Source organism: Cyclopterus lumpus, chromosome 23 (genome assembly GCF_009769545.1).
Source record: "Cyclopterus lumpus isolate fCycLum1 chromosome 23, fCycLum1.pri, whole genome shotgun sequence".
Classification (NCBI taxonomy): Eukaryota; Metazoa; Chordata; class Actinopteri; order Perciformes; family Cyclopteridae; genus Cyclopterus; species Cyclopterus lumpus.
Window position 1 is genome coordinate 14,301,865 of NC_046988.1, and position 21,316 is coordinate 14,323,180.

General features: G+C 42.4%; 1 protein-coding gene across 2 annotated transcripts in view; it reads left to right on the forward strand.

Annotated features, from left to right (window-relative positions):
* The window catches only part of shank3b (SH3 and multiple ankyrin repeat domains 3b), a 34,249-nt gene that overhangs the window by 3,877 nt on the left and 9,056 nt on the right, over positions 1–21,316 (forward strand). Inside the window, exons 3-21 of one of the 2 annotated variants that reach the window (XM_034526351.1) lie at positions 705–1,079; positions 10,148–10,319; positions 10,627–10,830; positions 12,379–12,450; positions 12,544–12,652; positions 13,739–13,890; positions 14,884–15,013; positions 15,137–15,174; positions 15,285–15,401; positions 15,547–15,624; positions 15,887–15,953; positions 16,088–16,307; positions 17,244–17,419; positions 17,503–17,616; positions 17,736–17,811; positions 18,522–18,604; positions 20,308–20,432; positions 20,508–20,640; positions 20,913–20,993. In XM_034526351.1, the coding sequence (XP_034382242.1) occupies positions 10,152–10,319; positions 10,627–10,830; positions 12,379–12,450; positions 12,544–12,652; positions 13,739–13,890; positions 14,884–15,013; positions 15,137–15,174; positions 15,285–15,401; positions 15,547–15,624; positions 15,887–15,953; positions 16,088–16,307; positions 17,244–17,419; positions 17,503–17,616; positions 17,736–17,811; positions 18,522–18,604; positions 20,308–20,432; positions 20,508–20,640; positions 20,913–20,993 (2,143 nt within the window). In that variant the 5' untranslated portion in view covers positions 705–1,079; positions 10,148–10,151. Of the gene's footprint in view, positions 1–704; positions 1,080–10,147; positions 10,320–10,626; positions 10,831–12,378; positions 12,451–12,543; positions 12,653–13,738; positions 13,891–14,883; positions 15,014–15,136; positions 15,175–15,284; positions 15,402–15,546; positions 15,625–15,886; positions 15,954–16,084; positions 16,308–17,243; positions 17,420–17,502; positions 17,617–17,735; positions 17,812–18,521; positions 18,605–20,307; positions 20,433–20,507; positions 20,641–20,912; positions 20,994–21,316 lie in introns of both variants that reach the window. The other variant, XM_034526350.1, reaches the window with a different exon arrangement.

A 21,316-nucleotide genomic window follows, 5' to 3' on the forward strand; every position in this document is an offset into this window, starting at 1 on the left:
GTGGCCAGGAGAGAGAATGCAGCTTTAACACATGAATGACTTCTAAACAACCAGAGGAGTCACCGCCTGCGAGCCACTATTGAAGAGGAGCATGCTGGGTAGTGGAGTAGCCTGAGGTTCTAGCTGGGTTAGCTTAGCTTCCTTTCCGATTATCCTCCCTCAGCAGTCGAGTCTTCCTTCTCTAGGCTTTGATAACATTTACGAACAATAGAATAACAATTATTAAGCTAAAACTAAGACCATATAAATGATAGCTACCGGTCACAGCATCTAAAAGCGTATATATGCATATATATATATATATATATATATATATATATATATATGAAAATATATATATATATATATATATATATATATATAAGAAACATAAAGATATCTGTAACTTTACATAATACGGCCAGTTATGAAGGAGGCGTCTCTCTGTTGCTAACCGATACGACGGCTTCCTATTGCGTAACTGAACCTGAAATGGCCTCCGCGAGAAGCATCTGTGTCTGACCCAATTCTGCCTTTAAACTAAAGACAGCTCGCTCCGTCGTCTCCATACTCCCTCCACTCGTCTTCTGACATGTTTTTTTTTTTTCCCCCGCGCCCCCCCTTTCCTTCACATCCTGCCCCCCCCCCCCTTCTCCTTTACCTCCCACCCACCTCCTCCCTGTCTTCCTCTCGCTCTTCCTCCCTCTCTTCCTCCCTTTCTACAGGATGGGCAGGGCAGCTCCCAGAATACAGTCTGAAACCCTGAGACCTCTCACTCTGCTGCAGGATTACTTCACACTCACCGCAGTTATACTACAGAAAGTACTTCACTGTTTGCTCTAAAAGTACTTTGTTTGCTGAGGAACTACAACGTCTTGGGAAAGTACTTTGTTCTCCTGCCGCTCACAGGATTACAACAAGCAAATCAAAACCTAGCCAGAGACAGAACCTGGCACCTTGGGCTGGACCAGAACCAGGAGAACCAGGGCAAACCAGTACTGAAACCAGTAAGCCATTCAGACTCTGTAGAGCGGACCAGAAGAGACCACTAGAACTCAGTAAAGGCCGTTGGAAAAGTTTGATGGGACTGCTGACGATAGGTGAGTCTCGTCTTTATTACTCGAGTCACATGACACGTTCAATGTCCTCAGGAAATGTAATAAGACTTTTTTTTTAAAAATATCTTATTTCAAAAGTATCTTATTTCAAAAGTATCTTATTTCAAAAGTATCTTAATTCAAAAGTATCTTATTTCAAAAGTATCTAATCTTATTTCAAAAGTATCTTATTTCAAAAGTATTTTATTTCTAAAGTATATTATTTCAAAAGTATCTTTATTTCTAAAGTATCTTATTTCTAAAGTGTCTTACCACAAATCAAATAATTCACTCCCAGTAAGTCCAAACTTACTTCCCCAGGATCCACTTCGTTAGAACCAGTTCAACATGATCCATGAAGAAGTAATGAAAAGATGAGAAATGACAGAGGGTGACGATGATGATGATGATGACGATGATGATGATGATGATGATGATGAGCAAGTTGTTGAGACTTACGAACGTAACGATACTGAACGCCGTCCGGAGAACATGAAACCAAAGAGGAACTTAACGTAATATAAATTAAATTAAATGTCTTCAACAAACTAGACAATAATATATGTTCATGTTTAATAAAGCCAGGAAGTTAAAGCACGTCCTTGTTGGAGAAATGCATGTGGTGATTATGGTATTATATATTATTATTATCATACGCTCAAATGTTTATTCTATATGTGGCGCTTTGCATTGTGGGATTGAGGGCACGTTTCCACACGACCAAAATGTGGACGTGCAAATAAAGCAATATTCATCAAATATAAAAGAAGTATTTAAAATGAGCTCCACATTAATACATCAATGCATCAATACTATTTATTATTATGCAAGTAATTTTGATACTTGAAGTATATTTTGATGCAGATTCATTTGTTTTTTTTCTCACTTTTTTTGCAGTATTTCTACACTGATCTGCAGGTTTGTAGTTAAACAGGAATAAAACGTTTGATTCATTAATGGTGAAGTGATTTCATATCTCGAGATGATTCAACACATGAAGAATCATTTGAATCGGCCTTTCTGCCTCGTTTGGGACCCCGATCAGTGATCTTAAAAGAAAGAAAATACAGTCTCATGTCACGATATTAATACAACACCCATGCTAAATATCTTTATCCGTCTATCAGTTGTCATGTCAAACCCCCACACTCACGTTTAAGCTCCACCCTCCCACTTCTTGTTTCCTGCCTGCGACCTGCTGCTCAGCGAGGACGTTTCTCCTCCTCGCCATCGAGGAACAAGGACGTCTTCTGAGTCCACGTTGTACCAAAGTTACACCAACTACTCGAGATAAGGAACATGTTGCATACCAAAGTACTTTTACATCAATGTTTAATCAAGAACTCTAATTCTGGATATCCGATTGGATATTATTTACGAAGGTGACTCGTTGACATGAAAGAAGGAATGATTTGGAGCGAGTGGGCAAACCAAGCAGAGCCCTTTGAATCGGAGTCTCGTTTGCAGACGGGTTGTATTGTTCGAGTGGGAGGAGAGCGGGAAACGAGGAAGACGGTGACCTCAAGTTATTTCAAGACCAAGCCTCGAAGCGAGAATCAGCTCGACGACGCGGACCGGGGAGGAAACCACGAGGAGACGTTGCGTAACGGAGCTCTCTGCAGAGAACAATGGAGGAAAAAACTAAAGCTGCTCCCACTGAGTTCTACCTGAAGGACCCATTCACATTCGGAGAGGCGGGAGGAAGGTTCTGGTTACCGGGGCGAGAAGGAGTCTGGACTGGTGGAGAGGTACGAGGAGAATGAGAGGAAGGAGAAGGGAAGAAGGGAAGGAAGGAAGAAGGGAAGAAGGGAACAAGGGAACAAGGGAAGAGCAAGGAGGGGATGGGCCCAGCAGCTTCGGGGCGTTCCTGGTGGCCAATTGATCGGCCTTCCTCTTCGTTTCTGTCTGCCGTCAACTCGAAGGCATAAAAGTGCAACGATGTATTCTTTTAAAAAAGAATAGAAGAAGGAAAGATGTTCTGGAAACATTTACATGTCGGGACGGAACATTTCTTGGCTGTTGTTTGACGTTCTGTTTCAGAGAATGTTCTGTTGATCAGCTCAGAATCAGCTTTATTGGCCATGTTTGTGTGCATGTCTCATTAATTGTTCATCAGAGTGACGGCCAGTGGGAAGAAGCTGTTCCGGTGTCTAGTGGTTTTGGCGTACAGTGCTCTGTAGCGCCTTAGCGCCTACCAGAGGGGAGGAGTTGGAACTGCTTGGGTCCAAGGTGTGAAGGGTCTGCAGTGGTCTTTCCAGCCCGCTTCCTGACTCTGGAGGTGCACAAGTCCAGGATGGAGGGCAGGCGCAGGAAGTACAACCTCTGCTGGGCCTTTTTCCGGATGGTGTGGATGTTGGAGGCCCACTTCAGGTCCTGGGAGATTGTGGATCCCAGAAACCTGAAGGTCTCCACCGCAGACACAGTCCTGTAGTATTGAGGGCCTCCTCCTAAAGTCCACTGTCATCGTCTTTGGGCTTTTTCAGCTCCAGGTTGTTCTGACCGCACCAGAGGACCAGCTGTTCAAGCTCCCGTCTGTACGCAGACTCATCACCGGTCCTGATGAGGCCGATGACCGTTGTGCAGTCGTTGGTGTAGACGGAGAAGAGCAGTGGGGAGAGCACACATCCCTGGAGGGCGCCAGTGCTGATAGTCCGGGTGCTGGATGTGGTTTTTCCCAGCTTCACCTGCTGCGTCCTGTCTGTCAGGAAGTTGGTGATCCACTGACAGGTGGAGGCGGGCACTCGGAGCTGGGAGAGTTTATGCTGAAGTACCTCCGGGATGATGGTGCTGAATGCTGAGCTGAAGTCCACAAACAGGACCCTTGCGTATGTCCCTGGGGAGTCGAGGTGCAGGGGGTCCAGCAGGGGCCCTGTGATGTCCTTCAGGTGGGTCAACACCAGTCTTTCAAAGGATTTCATGACCACAGACGTCAGGGCGAAGGGCCTGAAGTCATTTAATCCTGTGATGGAGGATCTCTTTGGGACCGGGATGATCAGGGAGCACCTGAATCACCAGGGTGGAAGTGGGCTTATCAAACCTGCTGTTGGAAAAATCTAGCTGTTGGATTTCTTCATCAGAAAATGTAGTTGGCAGCTCAGCAATTGGATATGTTTGGTTCCCTTCAAAGGTCTTCTTTAATACAGTAAATTATGGTAATTTAGAGTCAAGCAGACAATAAAGCAGGGTATGCGTTAGGGGCAGGACTACAAGGTGATTGACAGGTTGACACCAGAGACATATACGGCGTCTCTACGTCACTCCTCAATCCAAATATACTCACTTCCTGTTCACTGGTGGCAAAGAACAACAACATGGCGACTTCCGTAATCCAAGATGGCGACGGCAAAATCGGCAAACTCGAGGCTTCAAAACGTCCACAAACCAATGAGAGACGTCACTGACATCGCCCCGTAGGAGTTGTGTAACCGAGCTCTGTCACAACAGATTGATATTTGAACAGCTGTCACAGATCTGGCTCGCCTTTCGTCTTCACCTCCACTTTGAAAGTTAATACATCAAAAGCCTTTAATGAGCTTTCATTCTGGGCATTGAAAAGAAATACACAGTTTCCATTCGCGTGGTTTCCTTTTGTTACGACAGAGGTGAGTTTCAGGTGAAGATGAGAGGAAACATGAAGCCATCTCAGGGGTCGTTCAGAAAGAGCCTCGTCAGTGTGTTTGTTGGCTGGTTGAAGAGGGAGGCGTCTTCAGATCCATGAACCACCAGAGGAGTCACCACAAGGAGTTCCTATGCGCTTATCGTCTCGAACCAGCTCGCCCCCTCGGAACAGGAAAGGGTTCGTTTCAGAGCTCTAAATGGCAGGAAGGCGATTCAGAGCCTCTGATTGGTGTTTCTGAAGTGGTGAGAATCAAACCCAACAACTCGAGAGTGCAAGGAAGCAGGAAGTGGACATTTGGACGTTGATGCTGCGCCGGTATTATTTTAATAAGCATAGTTTAAAAAAATATATACATATATTGTATTTTTTAAATTTTTAGATTAGTTTTTTATTAGTATTACTATTATTATTTTCCCTTTGTATTTTATATTATTATTCTTTATTCTTTATTAATGTTCTTTATTAGTCTTTATTATTATTATTATTATTTTATTTTATTGTGTTATTTTCTGACAAAACTAACTTAGTATTTGTTAATATAACCAAATGAATACAAATGTAAAATATAAACCTATAATCTATAACACAACGACGTGTTTCTGTCACACGAGACGATAAAAACTTAATCGGATGCCCGAATCTTATTATTCACGTTTTATTAAAATGGAATAAATCGAAATGCATTAAAAGAAAAAAGAAAAAGATAAAGAGAGCATCTTAACTATGAGGTCACAAGGTCACGAGGTCACAAGGGTGTTGAAGAGGCCGAGTCCACGCAGTGATAATTAATAATGTCTGATGTTATGAGGGAAGTATGCAGCTGCTTAAAGCTCTGATCACGTGACCTTGAACCTTCGCCCGACATCCTTTATTGATCTCCCAAGTGATGCTTTCTAAGATCATATCTTGTGTTTTATTTATCTCATGTGAAGTCGTTGATGTTTTTGTAATATTTTGTTATGCACTTTGTGCAAAAGCAAATTCCCCCGAGGGGCAATCAAGGCTTCATTCATTCCTTCAGCCTGTGAGTGGTCTCATGTGGTTTAATTTAAATACTTTTTAGATGCCTGAAGAGAGACATTAATCAGGAAAAATACATAATTTTAAGAATCTGAATATTTTATCTTCTTTCCTGTAAATAATCTCATGAGGTTTATTTAGTTTGTTCTGAAATTTAGCCATTCACGCTTCGCAGACTGAACATTTTATCATTTATTTTAATTAACAACAATTAACATTGAAGAGAAAGGAAGCCGTCGCGTGTTCTTGAACTGTCGGCGTCTCGGAGGTGTTGATGTGGTCGACCACCCAGGTGCATGTTGGGATACTCTGCAGCCCGCCGTGGAAAGTGAATGAACGTGTCCTTTAAATTTGGTCCTCTCACATTTCAATGCGCTAAATGTCACTGCAATTATCATGTTTTTTGCTGTCGCAAGGAAGTAGGAAGTAGGAAGTGATTCATGTGAGCGAGCGGCTGCTCTCTCTCGCTGTGTGCGTTCGGCCTCGCTTCAGCTCAGCGTGCTGGGAAAACCTACTTAAAATGTGCTTTTATGGCGCTTAAAAAATAACAGCAGAGAGCGGCGACTGTTTTGAAAACTCTCTCTGCTGGTGCCTTCAGGGACGCGGGGATATCTGAGTTTTGAGAGGCCGCGAGAAGAGAAAGATCTGTGGCTGCTTACGGATTTAGCTGTTTGTTTGTGGTCGTTTTGCCCCGTACAAAAGAAAAACCTTAGGCTAGTTAGCTAAGTAGGCTAACGTTAGCTTGCTCTTGAAGCGGCGGGAAAGTTAGACCCGGCGGCGGGACATTGCTTGACTTATTGTCGGCAACCAGCGTAGCATTAAAGCACGATGGAAGATAGTTCCACCGCGTTTGATGCTACGCTGGTGTGGATGAAGCCGGCTACAACGGTCTCAGCGCTAACGCTACACATGAAAATAGAAAATAAATAACCGTCGCTCCGACCGCTACAGTGATTTGAATGGCAGCATCCGATCTCACTGTTGCATTGTGGGTAATTCATTCTCTCAGTCCACATTTAATTAGATTTAACACCTGTGAAATGTGCAGCTTGGTTTTCTCAATCATAACATTTTATTTGACTCTGACTGAGAGAAAGTGAGAGAGAGAAAGAGACAGTGAGAGAGAGAGAGAGAGAGAGAGAGAGACAGAGACAGAGACAGAGACAGAGACAGAGACAGAGAGAGAGAGAGAGAGAGAGAGAGAGAGACAGACAGAGAGAGAGAGAGACAGACAGAGAGAGAGAGAGACAGACAGAGTAGGTTTCAAACAGGGAACTGCAAAAACGGTTCAGCTGCGTTACCATAGCAACAGCGAGCATGTAGATCAGGGGGCTTTTTTTAAAGCACACAGATACACACAAACACACACACGCACACACACACACACAAACACACGCACACTCACACACACACACACGCACACAGAGTGACACTGGGAGGTTAGCACAGGATTCCCTGCTATTCCAGTTTCTATGACAACTCACAACTTGTCCTCCTCCTCCTCCTCTTCTTCCTCTTCATCCGGAGATAATTAAATACTAATTATTAATAATGTTGATTAGAAGATAACTTTCTCACAAAATCCTTCTTTGAAAAATAAATTGTAATAATTAGGTGTAGAAAGCAACATCCTCATTATTAACTCATAGACTATTTTATTATCTTAATACAAACCCTGTAAACAAAGAAGTATTAAATGTGTTATGAAGAAACTGAGGTTTAATATCCTGTAAACTGATTGACTGCTAAATATTTACTCACATGTAGATTTTGACACTTGCTGTTTCTAAAGCTTTTAAAAGAGAAATGTCCGTCTTTGTAAAATCCTCAGGCGTGTTATTATCAATAAACTCTTTTGTTGACTTCAAATCCAAAATATTACAATATTGGTACAGTTGAGTTTTCTTTGAGACCTAAAAGTAAAATAAACAGACATTGACCTCCGGTTCATTAAAGTGAAGTCTATGCTTCATGTGTTAAAGGTGCATTCGCTCTAGTGACCACCAGGGGGCGATTCCTCTGGTTGTATAGAAGTCTATGCTTCATGTGTTAAAGGTGCATTCTCTCTCCTGACCACCAGGGGGCGATTCCTCTGGTTGTATAGAAGTCTATGCTTCAAGTGTTAAAGGTGCATTCGCTCTAGTGACCACCAGGGGGCGATTCCTCTGGTTGTATAGAAGTCTATGCTTCATGTGTTAAAGCTGCATTCTCTCTAGTAACCACCAGGGGGCGATTCCTCTGGTTGTATAGAAGTCTATGCTTCATGTGTTAAAGCTGCATTCTCTCTCCTGACCACCAGGGGGCGATTCCTCTGGTTGTATAGAAGTATATGCTTCATGTGTTAAAGATGCATTCTCTCTACTGACCACCAGGGGGCGACTCCTCTGGTTGTATAGAAGTCTATGCTTCATGTGTTAAAGCTGCATTCTCTCTAGTGACCACCAGGGGGCGACTCCTCTGGTTGTATAGAAGTCTATGCTTCATGTGTTTAAGCTGCATTCTCTCTACTGACCACCAGGGGGCGACTCCTCTGGTTGTATAGAAGTCAATGCTTCATGTCTTAAAGATGCATTCTCTTTCCTGACCACCAGGGGGCGATTCCGCTGGTTGTTTAGAAGTCTATGCTTCATGTGTTAAAGATGCATTCTCTCTACTGACCAGCAGGGGGCGTATCCTCTGGTTGTATAGAAGTCTCTGCTTCATGTGTTAAAGCTGCATTCTCTCTACTGACCAACAGGGGGCGACTCCTCTGGTTGTATAGAAGTCTATATAAATGACTCTACTTCTCTCTTGATGTATTCCCTCAGTAAATATGAGTTTATGGTCTCAATCTCTAGTTTCAAGTCTTCTTCAATACAGCGTGATGTTCATTTAGTCATTATCATCATCATCATCATCATCATCCCTAAACGTGGTTCATTCTGATGAACTCCTGTGTGAGAGCGGCCATCATGCTGTTATGATGACACCTCGTGAGAATATAAAATGTCTGCTGTGAGGAGTCAGTGGGAGGCTGTCAGACACAAAGTACCCGCTGGTACTCACATATAGAGGTACTTCTACCTTCAGTAGACCTGACAGAGCTACCCTGAAGTTGGTTTTAAATAATAAAGTCATAATATGGATGTTAATGTGCTGAGAGCAGTTAAAGTTAAACAATGCAACTAAATAAAAGGAGAGTTTAGATGATCTCTGTTGGTTGGTTTAGGAGGTTTTTATTTTATTTTTGACATTGTCCCAAAAAATCATTTCAACCGCTCTGAAGTCAGTAAACCATCAACTATTCAGACTAAAGAAACATTACAATGTCCTGATCACATGATCACATGATCTACTGATCACATGATCTACTGATCACATGTTCTACTGGTCACTTGATCACATGTTCTACTGATCACATGTTCTACTGGTCACTTGATCACATGTTCTACTGATCACATGTTCTACTAATCACATGATCACATGTTCTACTGATCGCATGTTAACACAATCTACTGATCACATGTTATACTGATCACATGATCTACTGATCACACGATCTACTGATCACATGATCACACGATCTACTGATCACGCGATCTACTGATCACACGATGACATGATCTACTGATCACATGATCACGTGTTCTACTGATGACATAATTAACTGATCACATGTTCTACTGGATACTGGAGGAGAAAACTTTATTTACTTTGTGATCGTTAATGTTAGACTGTGAGGGGGGGCAGAACTGATCAGGGATCAGTAACAGTACGTTACACCTCTAGTCCGTGTTTTACTACAGTTGATGTAAAATAGTCAATATCAGTTCAAGTGTACATTATATGTAAAATATGTATACTTGCTGTGAGACATAACTTGCTGATGGAAACATCGACCACCAGACTCCATTCACTAAAACAGTGATTACGCTCTCAGGACTCAGCAGCTGCTGCTTCCATCTGTTGGTGTGTTTGTGCTATTGAGTGACTTTGTTGTTTTAAAGGGTTAGTGCAGATTCACCAAAGTCACACAATAACACCAACACACAAACAGACGGAGGCGACGGAGGATCTGCAGCCCCTGTGTTGTGAGAACTACAATCACGCTTTTTGTCAATGGAGTCTGGTGGCTGAGAACAATTGTGCTTCATCTCTGTGTGCTGACTGTCGGCGATTGGTATAAAGTTCTCTGAAAAGTCTCTTTAATGTGTCATTAAGCTGGTTAGCCGATCACGCTAACGACTGCGGCTAACGTGAGAGCAGTTTGTTCCCCACTGTGGAGGAACCGCCTTGTTTAGCTTGTTAGCTCGATGCTAACGAGCAGCTGAGGCTAATTTAAAATGTTGATGGTCGCTGGTGGAACGAAATAAAGTCTTTAGTTATTATTTGTGTTGCTCTGCTGCAGACTGTAATCACAATGTGTGTGTGTGTGTGCGTGTGTGTGTCTCAGCCACATGCCTCTGAGTCCGGCTGCTGACACCAAACATGATCGCCCACGGCAACAGGCGGTTACTAACGGCAACCCGACAGGCTCTGCTGTTGCCAGGGACGACGACGCGGATGACACGCCCCCTGGAAACAGTATTGTCGTCCGCATTGGCATCCCAGACCTGCAGCAGACGGTAAAACACATACACGTGCATATATATCTATAGATATATATATGTATATAAACATATGTATATCTATATATATATATAGAGATATGTATATAGCTATATTTTATATATATATATATATATATATATATATATATATATATATGCAGTATATATATCTATATATATATAGATATATATACACACACACACACATACACACACACACACAGTATCCACTCAATGAATGAATCAGCACGACAAACCTGTGAGTCTGTCTGTCTGTCTGTCTCTTTCTCTGTCCGTCTGTCTCTCTGTCTCCGGCTCTCAGAAGTGTTTGCGGTTGGACCCAGAGTTACCAGTTTGGACCAGTAAGCAGAGGGTTCTGGTGACGTTGACTCAGTCTCTGTCGGATGTTTTGAACTATGGTCTCTTCCAGCCGGCGTTCAACGGCCGAGCCGGAAAGTTTCTGGACGAGGAGCGTCTGCTGAATGAGTATCCTCTTCCTCCCATCACCCCGATCCCATACCTGGAGGTACGGAACGTTAAGACTTGTTGTTCTGTTCTTCTCTGGAGACCTCAGGCCCACTGGATCCAACTGGGAACTTAAAAAAAAAACTATTTCTTTACTCTCAGTAATCTCCTGAAACAGCTGCTCAGTTTGAATCGAAACAAACCAGAGGATGAAGTGCATTTGTTGGGAACTATTTTCAGCGGCGGGTGAATCCACAGTGTCTGTGTGATTGATTCAAAATAATGTTCATGGTGGTGAAGGAACAAAGTGGTCAATATATGAAAAGGAATATGAATTAGATTGTCTTATGAGGAAATATACATGAGATATGTGATATAACCATAAAACTCTAATGATATTTTATCTTATGAAGTTCATTAATTGCATAAATGATGGCTTTAGGGCGGGGCTACAAATTGATTGACAGGTAAACACCAGAGACGAATACGTGGGTTACGCCCGTGCATAGATCACAATGAGTATCTGTGGTAAATTAAAAACACGTATGATACACTTTGCAGTCTCAACGGGCGTTGAGACTGTTTTTAATAGTCTTTGGACAACAATGGCGCTCTGTGGCTCAGAGGAAGAGGATGTGTCAGACTTTGATACGCACACAATGCGTCTTGTTAGATGCGAACAAAGATAGAAACGCAAAACCTTTATTTTTGTAACTGAACGTTGTAAGACTTTTTTCTCTGCACACAAAAGACGTATTCTACTCACAAATGTGTTAAAATGTATGTTAGTGATCACCAAAATAATCCACATCTAGATGCTGATTAAACCACATAGTTATTACAATCACAGACGATAAGAAGTGGACGTAGTCATGGTGACTATACGCTGATCACTGATTGGTTTGTGGGTGTTTTGAAGCCTTTAGTTTGGAGATTTTGTCCGTCGCCATCTAGTTTTTTTCCGCAAACAGTAAACTGGAAATGACCCTATGTGGACTGAGGAGGAGTGACGTAGAGACCTGTCAATCACCTTGTAGCCCCGCCCTAAAGCTCTGCTTTATGGTCTGTTTGACTCTAAATGACCATAATTTACTAAATGAACATCACGCTGTATTGAAGAAGACTTGCAACTAGAGATTGAGACCAAAAACTCATGTTTACAATGTTTACTGAGGGAATAAATCAAGAGAAGTAGAGTCATTTATATAGACTTCTATACAACCAGAGGAGTCGCCCCCTGGTGGTCAGTAGAGAGAATGCAGCATTAACACATGAAGCATAGACTTCTATACAACCAGAGCAGTCGCCCACTGGTGGTCTCAAGAGTGAATGCAGCTTTACCACATGAAGCATATACTTCTATACAACCATAGGAGTCGCCCCCTGGTGGTCAGTAGAGAGAATGCAGCATTAACACATGAAGCATAGACTTCTATACAACCAGAGAGGTCACCCCCTGGTGGTCAGGAGAGAGAATGCAGCTTTAATACATGAAGCATGGACTTCTATACAACCAGAGGAGTCGCCCCCTGGGCTGTGTTTGTACGCTCGTATTTTTGTGTAAACATCTTTTGAGTTTGTACTAAAGCTTTCACCTCTTGTTTTACAGTTCCGTTATAAGCGGAGAGTTTACACGCAAAGCTACGTGGACGATAAGCAGCTGGCAAAGCTGCACACCAAGGTACACACACACACACACACACACACACACACACACACACAGACACACACAGTCAGTTGATGTTGTAATAATAGTTTAAAACTTGTATTTCAGGCAAACCTGAAGCGTTTTATGGAACATGTTCACCAGAAGAATGTGGAGAAGGTTTCCAAATGGTTGGAAAAGGGCCTGGACCCCAACTTCCATGACTCCGACACCGGGGGTGAGTACTTATACACAAAGTACCATTTAAATATTCAGACAGATGGTTCTCGTATGTTTCAAGTGATCACACTGAATCCTCTCGTTTGTCGTCTTATCCGGTTATAAATATGTCTAACGTGATGTTAGCCTAGCTTAGCATCAAGACGGGAGGAAACTGCTAACATAGCGCCATTGGAAGATAAAAGAAAAACACTTCACAGGAACTTCAAAACATCCTGATTTTAATGCTGTATCTTCAAACACACTCGTAGAAATAATTATTAACTGAGCCGTTAGCATCGGTGCTACGTCTGTAATCTGTTGTTACCTTGATTTAGAGTCACAAAAGAAATATTGTACAGTAGTCAACACCGAGAGACAAATCCTCTGATGATTGTGTTTGAATTGTGCCATAAATTACACATTTACATGATGATTCTGCACGTCAAGAAAGTTTAATTTTGTCGTAAAACTGCTGACGTGTAAGACTTTGAAAATACGTAATTAGAAAGACGACAAAAGTCAACGATGTTTCTCTGAAGCTACGATGTGTTTTTTGTACCACGATGTTCTCACAACAACAATTGTTCTTTCTCTTCCCGGCTGATAAGAAAAGTGTCGCTGGATAAAACACGTCCGATAAGATACCGCCACATTTGGAACATAGCTAAGTTAGCTAGTTAGTTAGCTAGTTAGTTAGCTAGCATGCCAAGCTAACGGCCACGTTGGTGTTGGTAAACGGTTTAAACACAAAACTAAATGTTGCTCAGACAAAATTAGTCTTTCGTGACGTTCAGAATTTTCTTCTAAAATCGACAAAACATCATAAGTTTAATTTAATTTAATTAGCCTCTCGCCCGTCGACTGCTGGACGTTTTCCTTCTGACATCAGGTCCCATGGACTCGGCCATGTATTCACCTGTATAATTACATTTTCTGTAATATTGGATGATTTGAATGTGGTTTAGAAAACTTGAAATTATCTGAATCAGCCGTAAAAGAAGGTGATTAAACCTCCACATTCCCAGAAACAACACTGGAAACGTTGTCGAGTCTCACACTGCAACCATAATAACTTTTGTTTTGGGGTATCTTCGTGTCTCAGAATGTCCTCTGACTCTGGCGGTCCAGCTGGAGGAGAGCGGGGACCTGATCAAAGTCCTCCGCAGTGGAGGAGCCCACCTGGACTTCAGGACCAGAGACGGGATCACCGCTCTGCATCGGGCCGTCCTCTGCAGGAACAGCGCATCTCTCAGCGTAAGAACAGGCGCTGATGCATTATGGGAACTTTTCAGTGTAGTTGTGCCTTTGTTACTGTCGAGGCCCAAAGGCCAATACAACGTAAGAAGTACAGTTACTCAAGTTCTGTATATTTGTATTAATTTATTTCAGAAGTGCATGTATTCATTTCCTCACATTATGACGTTTTCATACTATGATGTTTTATAGAAATCAATAGTTTCTATAGTAAAAAAAAATAGAATAATTAAAGTAAAGAATACAAAATAAAGAACAATAAATAAGAACAATACAATAGGCTGGTGATGTGCATACATATTATATATACTGTATATATATATGAAAATAAGAATGAATGTTGTTGGGAAGTGACCACGGTTCCAGTGGGACAACGCTCCATCATAATGAGCATCATCCCTTATGTGTAGTAGTGTAATAGTATAAGCATTGTATAATATTTAATACAGTAGAGTTTGACCAAATGTAATTTTTTTACTTTTACATTCGATTGAGTTTTCAAATGACGCTTCAAATGTCTGTTTCCATATTTTATGATGTAATCAGCCTTAAAAAGGAGGGGATAGATTTCTGTTTTTGAGGTTATGTCAATCTAATTGGTGCTGCATTGCGCAATTTGTGTGCGGCAAGTGGGAAAGACAATTTATTATTATTTTCTTTTTAAAGGCTAAATGCCAACAAATAGGGATTGAAGCAGAATATTTAATTGGAAAAAAACATGTTGAGAATTTTGGAAATCATGTCATCCATCTTTTTGTAATAAACGTTGACTTTTGTACTTCTGTAAATCAGAGTCAGTCCATCCCACCCAGGAAACACGTATACAATAATAACAATAACATTAGTAGCATGCAGAAATACCAGCTTTCAACACCACGAATAAACATGAGCGGACGAATGTGAACGTCTACGTTATGAATGAAGCTTCCATCTTTTAGCCAGAGATTACATGCTGCACGAGGTCCAGGTGTAACGACCTGCTCTGGTCCTCAGACTCTTCTGGACCTCGGAGCGTCTCCGGACTACAAGGACAGCAGAGGTCTCACTCCTCTGTATCACTCTGCCATGGTGGGCGGCGCCCCCTACTGCTGCGAGCTGCTGCTGCAGGACCACGCCACCATCGGTACGGTGGCTCACAGCTGTGTGTGTGTGTGTGTGTGTGTGTGTGTGTGTGTGTGTGTGTGTCTGCAGCCCTTTAAAACGTTAATGTGTGGCTGCTTATTCATTTGGTGTATTTTGGGTGCAGGGATGACTGATGAGAACGGCTGGCAGGAAATCCACCAGGTGACACAAACTAACTCACACACACATACACACACACACACACACGCAAACACACACACAATCACTTAAATTACTTACCCTAACAATTATGATTGCGTGTGCGAGTTCAGGCATGTCGCTATGGTAACGTGCAGCACTTGGAGCACCTGCTGTTCTATGGCGCCGACATGAGTTCCCAGAATGCATCAGGAAACACCGCACTGCACCTCTGTGCTCTCTACAACCAGGCAAGACCCAGCAAACAGTCTCTAAACTGTTTTCAATCTTCTTGATATAACAATATCATGAAAATATATATTTTCATCTCGTTATTGTCATTTTGTACGTGATGATTATTTTGAAGTTAATCAAAAATAATTGCTGGTTTTGCAGGACAGTTGTGCCAGAGTGTTGCTGTTCAGAGGAGCAAATAAGGACATCAAAAACTACAACAACCAGACTGCCTTCCAGGTAAAACAAACACAAAACCACAAAACCCGTCTTGCCTTGAGCTGAGAGCCACAGACAGGAAGTCAGAGAGTTGAGAGACCGCACCAACACATCGTTGATTTTATAGAACTTATTTTATTAAGAAATATATGGAACAAAGCCAGCTTCGTCCTTTAATGCTAACAGAAAAAAGCCTGATGTCTGATTCAGCTGTTATGACATTCACAAACTCTGTGTGTGTGTGTGTGTGTGTGTGTGTGTGTGTGTGTGTGTGTTTGTGTAGGTGGCAATAATTGCTGGGAACTTTGAGCTTGCAGAAATCATAAAAATCCACAAAACCTCTGACGTTGGTGAGTTGGCTGAGACACATTTAAATCGTGTGTGTGTGAGCGCACACGTTAGAGTAGCTGGTGAAGTTAACTGTGTATGTATGTATGTATGTGTGTGTGTGTGTGTGTACAAATGTTTATATGTGCCCAAGTAGTTCCCTTCAGAGAAACTCCATCCTACACAAAGCGCCGCAGAGCCATCATGACCAGGTCGCCGGCGGGAAACGGTCTGTCTTCTCCGCGCTCTCTGATTCGCTCGGCTAGTGAAAACGTTCTGGAAAGCCCCGCCTCCTCTCCTGGCCCCTCCCTCCAAAGCCTGGAAACGCACCACGACACGCACACACATTCGCTACGACGACACACGCGGCGCCTCAGGTACACACATACAGACACGTCGACACATAGTATTTATTTACACGATCGTTATTCTAGTTTAGCACCAATACTGGTGTAGTTAGCACCAATTAGCACCAATACTGGTGTAGTTAGCACCAATTAACACCAATACTGGTGTAGTTAGCACCAATTAGCACCAATACTGGTGTAGTTAGCACCAATTAACACCAATACTGGTGTAGTTAGCACCTGTAGTTAATACCAATTAGCACCAATACTGGTGTAGTTAGCACCTGTAGTTAATACCAATTAGCACCAATAATGGTATAGTTAGCACCAATATTGGTGTAGTTAGCACCAATTAGCACCAATAATGGTATAGTTAGCACCAATATTGGTGTAGTTAGCACCAATTAGCACCAATACTGGTGTAGTTAGCACCTGTAGTTAATACCAATTAGCACCAATACTGGTGTAGTTAGCACCTGGAGTTAATACCAATTAGCACCAATAATGGTATAGTTAGCACCAATATTGGTGTAGTTAGCAGCTGTAGATAATACCAATTAGCACCAATATTGGTGTAGTTAGCACCTGTAGTTAATACCAATTAGCACCAATGTTGGTGTAGTTAGCATCAATATTGATGTAGTTAGCACCTGTAGTTAATACCAATTGGTGTAGTTAGCACCTGTAGTTAATACAAATTAGCACCAATATTGGTGTAGTTAGCACCAAATAGCACCAATACTGGTGTAGTTAGCACCAATTAGAACCAATACTGGTGTAGTTAGCACCAATATTGGCGTAGTTAGCACCAATTAGCACCAATCTTGGTGTAGTTATCACCAATACTGGTGTAGTTAGCACAAATACTGGTGTAGTTAGCACAAATATTGGTGTAAGTAGCACAAATACTGGTGTAGCTGAAGTCAGTAACCTGTCTCTCTCTTTTTCTGACCTGTCTGTCTGCAGCCCGAGCGCTGGGGGCCACGTGGAGGCCAGCCCCCCCTCCTCCCCTCCAGCAACCCCCCAGATGAGGAAGAGGAGGCTGTACAGCGCCGTACCGGGACGCACCTTCATCGCCACCCGGTCCCACGTCCCCCAGGGGGTCGGGGAGATCCAGCTGCACCGAGGAGAGAGGGTCAAAGGTCAGACTGCAGTGTACAGTGAAGACAGTAGTACTTTGGTGTATATCTGCAGCAGTAGTACTGTGATACTGTGTTTTCTTCAGTTCTGTCCATAGGAGAAGGAGGATTCTGGGAAGGAAGTGTGAAAGGAAGAACTGGGTGGTTTCCTGCCGACTGTGTGGAGGAAGTCCAGATGAGACAATACGACCCACGACTGGGTAAACAATAACAATAATAATTGTATTTAAGACTGGGTGTAACATTTAATATATGAAATATATATATATATGTATGTATATACTGTAATTCATGATTTCCATGTGCGTGAACGTTTCAGAGACGAGGGAGGACCGCACGAAGAGGCTGTTCAGACATTACACTGTTGGTTCCTATGACAACTACACCTCCTACAGGTAATACACCTTCATTACAACTACACCTCCTACAGGTAATATACCTTCATTACAACTACACCTCCTACAGGTAATACACCTTCATTACAACTACACCTCCTACAGGTAATCCTCCTTCATTACATCTACACCTCCTACAGGTAATACACCTTCATTACAACTACACCTCCTACAGGTAATATACCTTCATTACAACTACACCTCCTACAGGTAATACACCTTCATTACAACTACACCTCCTACAGGTAATACACCTTCATTACAACTACACCTCCTACAGGTAATACACCTTCATTACAACTACACCTCCTACAGGTAATACACCTTCATTACAACTACACCTCCTACAGGTCGTTAGTTCATTTATTGGCTTAAATTAAAAATACAAACTTGTGTAATGATTATACATATTTTCTCTACTGCTCTATTTTTATATATATATATTTATATTATATATATTTATATATTTATTGTCGTATAATAGACATTTATTTACATATTTTCTCTACTGCTCTATGTTTATATATATTTATATTATATATATTTATGTATTTATTGTCGTATAATAGACATATTTCTTTACATATTTTCTCTACTGTCTATGTTTATATATATTTATATTCTAGAATCAAAGTTTAAATAATTTAAGCCCTGGCGCTGCATTTATTCTTTATTTAAACGTCCATAAACTACCTGTGTTCACAATTTAGTGACTATGTGATTGAGGAGAAGACGGCCGTGCTGCAGAAGAGGGAGAGCGAGGGCTTCGGCTTCGTCCTCCGAGGAGCTAAAGGTAGAAACAAAGGATGGAGGATCGGTGGGAGGTGTTAAAAAAAGAAGTTTAAAGCAGAGGAAGAGGTTTAAAAACTCCTCGCTGTGTCGTTACGTAAGAACTACAGAGTCCACTGAGTCTTATCCTCAACAGAGGATGGCAGATTCACTTAAATAAGTAAAGTAAAAGCAGCACTACAATAAATGCTCTGTTATTTAGTCCTGCATTACTTAAAGGAACAGTGTGTAACATTTAAAGGGCTCTATTGGCAGAAGTGGAATATAATATAATAATTATGTTTTCAGTATTGTAAAAGTCCCTTGAAAATCTATATAGTTGTGTTTTTATTACCTTAAAACAAGTCATTTGAATCTAGATACAGAGACACAGGTCCTCTTCACGGAGACGCCATGTTTCTACAGTAGCCCAGAACAGACAAACAGAACACCACCCCCTGGTGGTCAGGAGAGAGAATGCAGCTTTAACACATGAAGCATAGACTTCTATACAACCAGAGGAGTCGCCCCCTGGTGGTCAGTAGAGAGAATGCAGCTTTAACACATGAAGCATGGACTTCTATACAACCAGAGGAGTCGCCCCCTGGTGGTCAGTAGAGAGAATGCAGCTTTAACACATGAAGCATGGACTTCTATACAACCAGAGGAGTCGCCCCCTGGTGGTCAGGAGAGAGAATGCAGCTTTAACACATGAAGCATAGACTTCTATACAACCAGAGGAGTCGCCCCCTGGTGGTCAGGAGAGAGAATGCAGCTTTAACAGATGAAGCATAGACTTCTATACAACCAGAGGAGTCGCCCCCTGGTGGTCAGTAGAGAAAATGCAGCTTTAACACATGAAGCATAGACTTCTATACAACCAGAGGAGTCGCCCCCTGGTGGTCAGGAGAGAGAATGCAGCTTTAACACATGAAGCATAGACTTCTATACAACCACAGGAGTCGCCCCCTGGTGGTCAGTAGAGAGAATGAAGCTTTAACACATGAAGCATAGACTTCTATACAACCAGAGGAGTCGCCCCCTCGTGGTCAGTAGAGAGAATGCAGCTTCAACACATGAAGCTAGACTTCTATACAACCAGAGGAGTCACCCCCTTGTGGTCAGTAGAGAGAATGCAGCTTTAACACATGAAGCATAGACTTCTATACAACCAGAGGAGTCGCCCCCTCGTGGTCAGTAGAGAGAATGAAGCTTTAATACATGAAGCATAGACTTCTATACAACCAGAGGAGTCGCCCCCTCGTGGTCAGTAGAGAGAATGAAGCTTTAACACATGAAGCATAGACTTCTATACAACCAGTGGAGTCACCCCCTCGTGGTCAGTAGAGAGAATGCAGCTTTAACACATGAAGCTTTGGATTCACTCGGCAGAACCGGAGGTTGCCACCTGGTTTTGATACTTCTACAATATTTATATTGTAATTATAAAAGTATATTATAAATATATAATATTATAAAGAAGACTTCTTCTCATGTTCTACAATATGGAAAAAGCTTTAAAAAAGTACTAAGAATTGTACTTGAGTACCGGACTTGAGTGACTTTTCCTCCATTGAAGCACACACAGTCCTGAAATGAGGTCTCGTCTGTCAAAATAAATCACCTGTGCGTTGGACCTCAGGTGTAAAAGTTAAATTCTCAGACAACTTTGAGACCACAGTCGTTGTATTAAAACACATCGTCTTTTTTTCCCCCCTCCTTTTCAAGCCGAGACGCCCATCGAGGAGTTCGCCCCCACCCCGGCATTCCCCGCCCTACAGTACCTGGAGTCAGTGGACCAGGGGGGCGTGGCCTGGAGGGCGGGGCTACGGACCGGAGACTTCCTCATAGAGGTACGCGCACGTCCTCTAACGCGTGGCACGGAGCATCAGGGCTCTGTGACTCACCTGTGTGTGTGTGTCGTCCAGGTGAACGGCGCCGACGTGGTGAAGGTGGGTCACCGGCAGGTCGTCTCTCTGATCCGACAGGGCGGAAGTCGACTGCTCATGAAGGTCGTGTCCGTTTCCAGGAAATCTGAAACCAACATGGTCCGGAAGAAAGGTGCTTCATTCATTAAAATTGAATTAACTCAATTTGATTCCTCTGTCGTTTATTTCATTTGGTTGTATTGATGCTGTCACTCACGGGACATGAACAGCGGTTTCCTGGGTGAAAGTCTTGTGTTTGTTTGACCCGTCCTCCTTTTCCTTCTCATCATCTGACCTTCAGAGCACTTGGTCTCCGCCTTTAATTTCACTTTCATATGAAGTGACATAACTTTATGTTTATTTGGCGATACCGGGCTGAACTTGTGTTTGGTTCATGTCTTGTAGCTCCGCCCCCTCCAAAAAGAGCCCCCAGCACGTCGTTGACACTCCGGTCCAAGTCAATGACCGCTGACTTGGAGGACATAGGTAAAACAAACACACAAACACACAAACACACACACACCACACACACAGTGAAGTCAGACCGAGTGTGTGTTGTTGACCTTTGTTCTGTCTGCAGCCAGGAGGAGACGCTTCGGTGAGTCCCATGTGGCTCTGATGTCGTCGTTGTGGTCGTTTTTGTGGCTTTTGTTTGTTTGTTTGTGACGTAAAGCTGCCGTGACGATGATGTTGGTCTGATGATGTCACAGTCAGGGCCGTAGCACAAGCATTTAGATCCTTAAGAGAAGTAAAAGTACGAATACCACACTGTAAAGATACTCTTTTACAAGTAAAAGTACTATTACCAC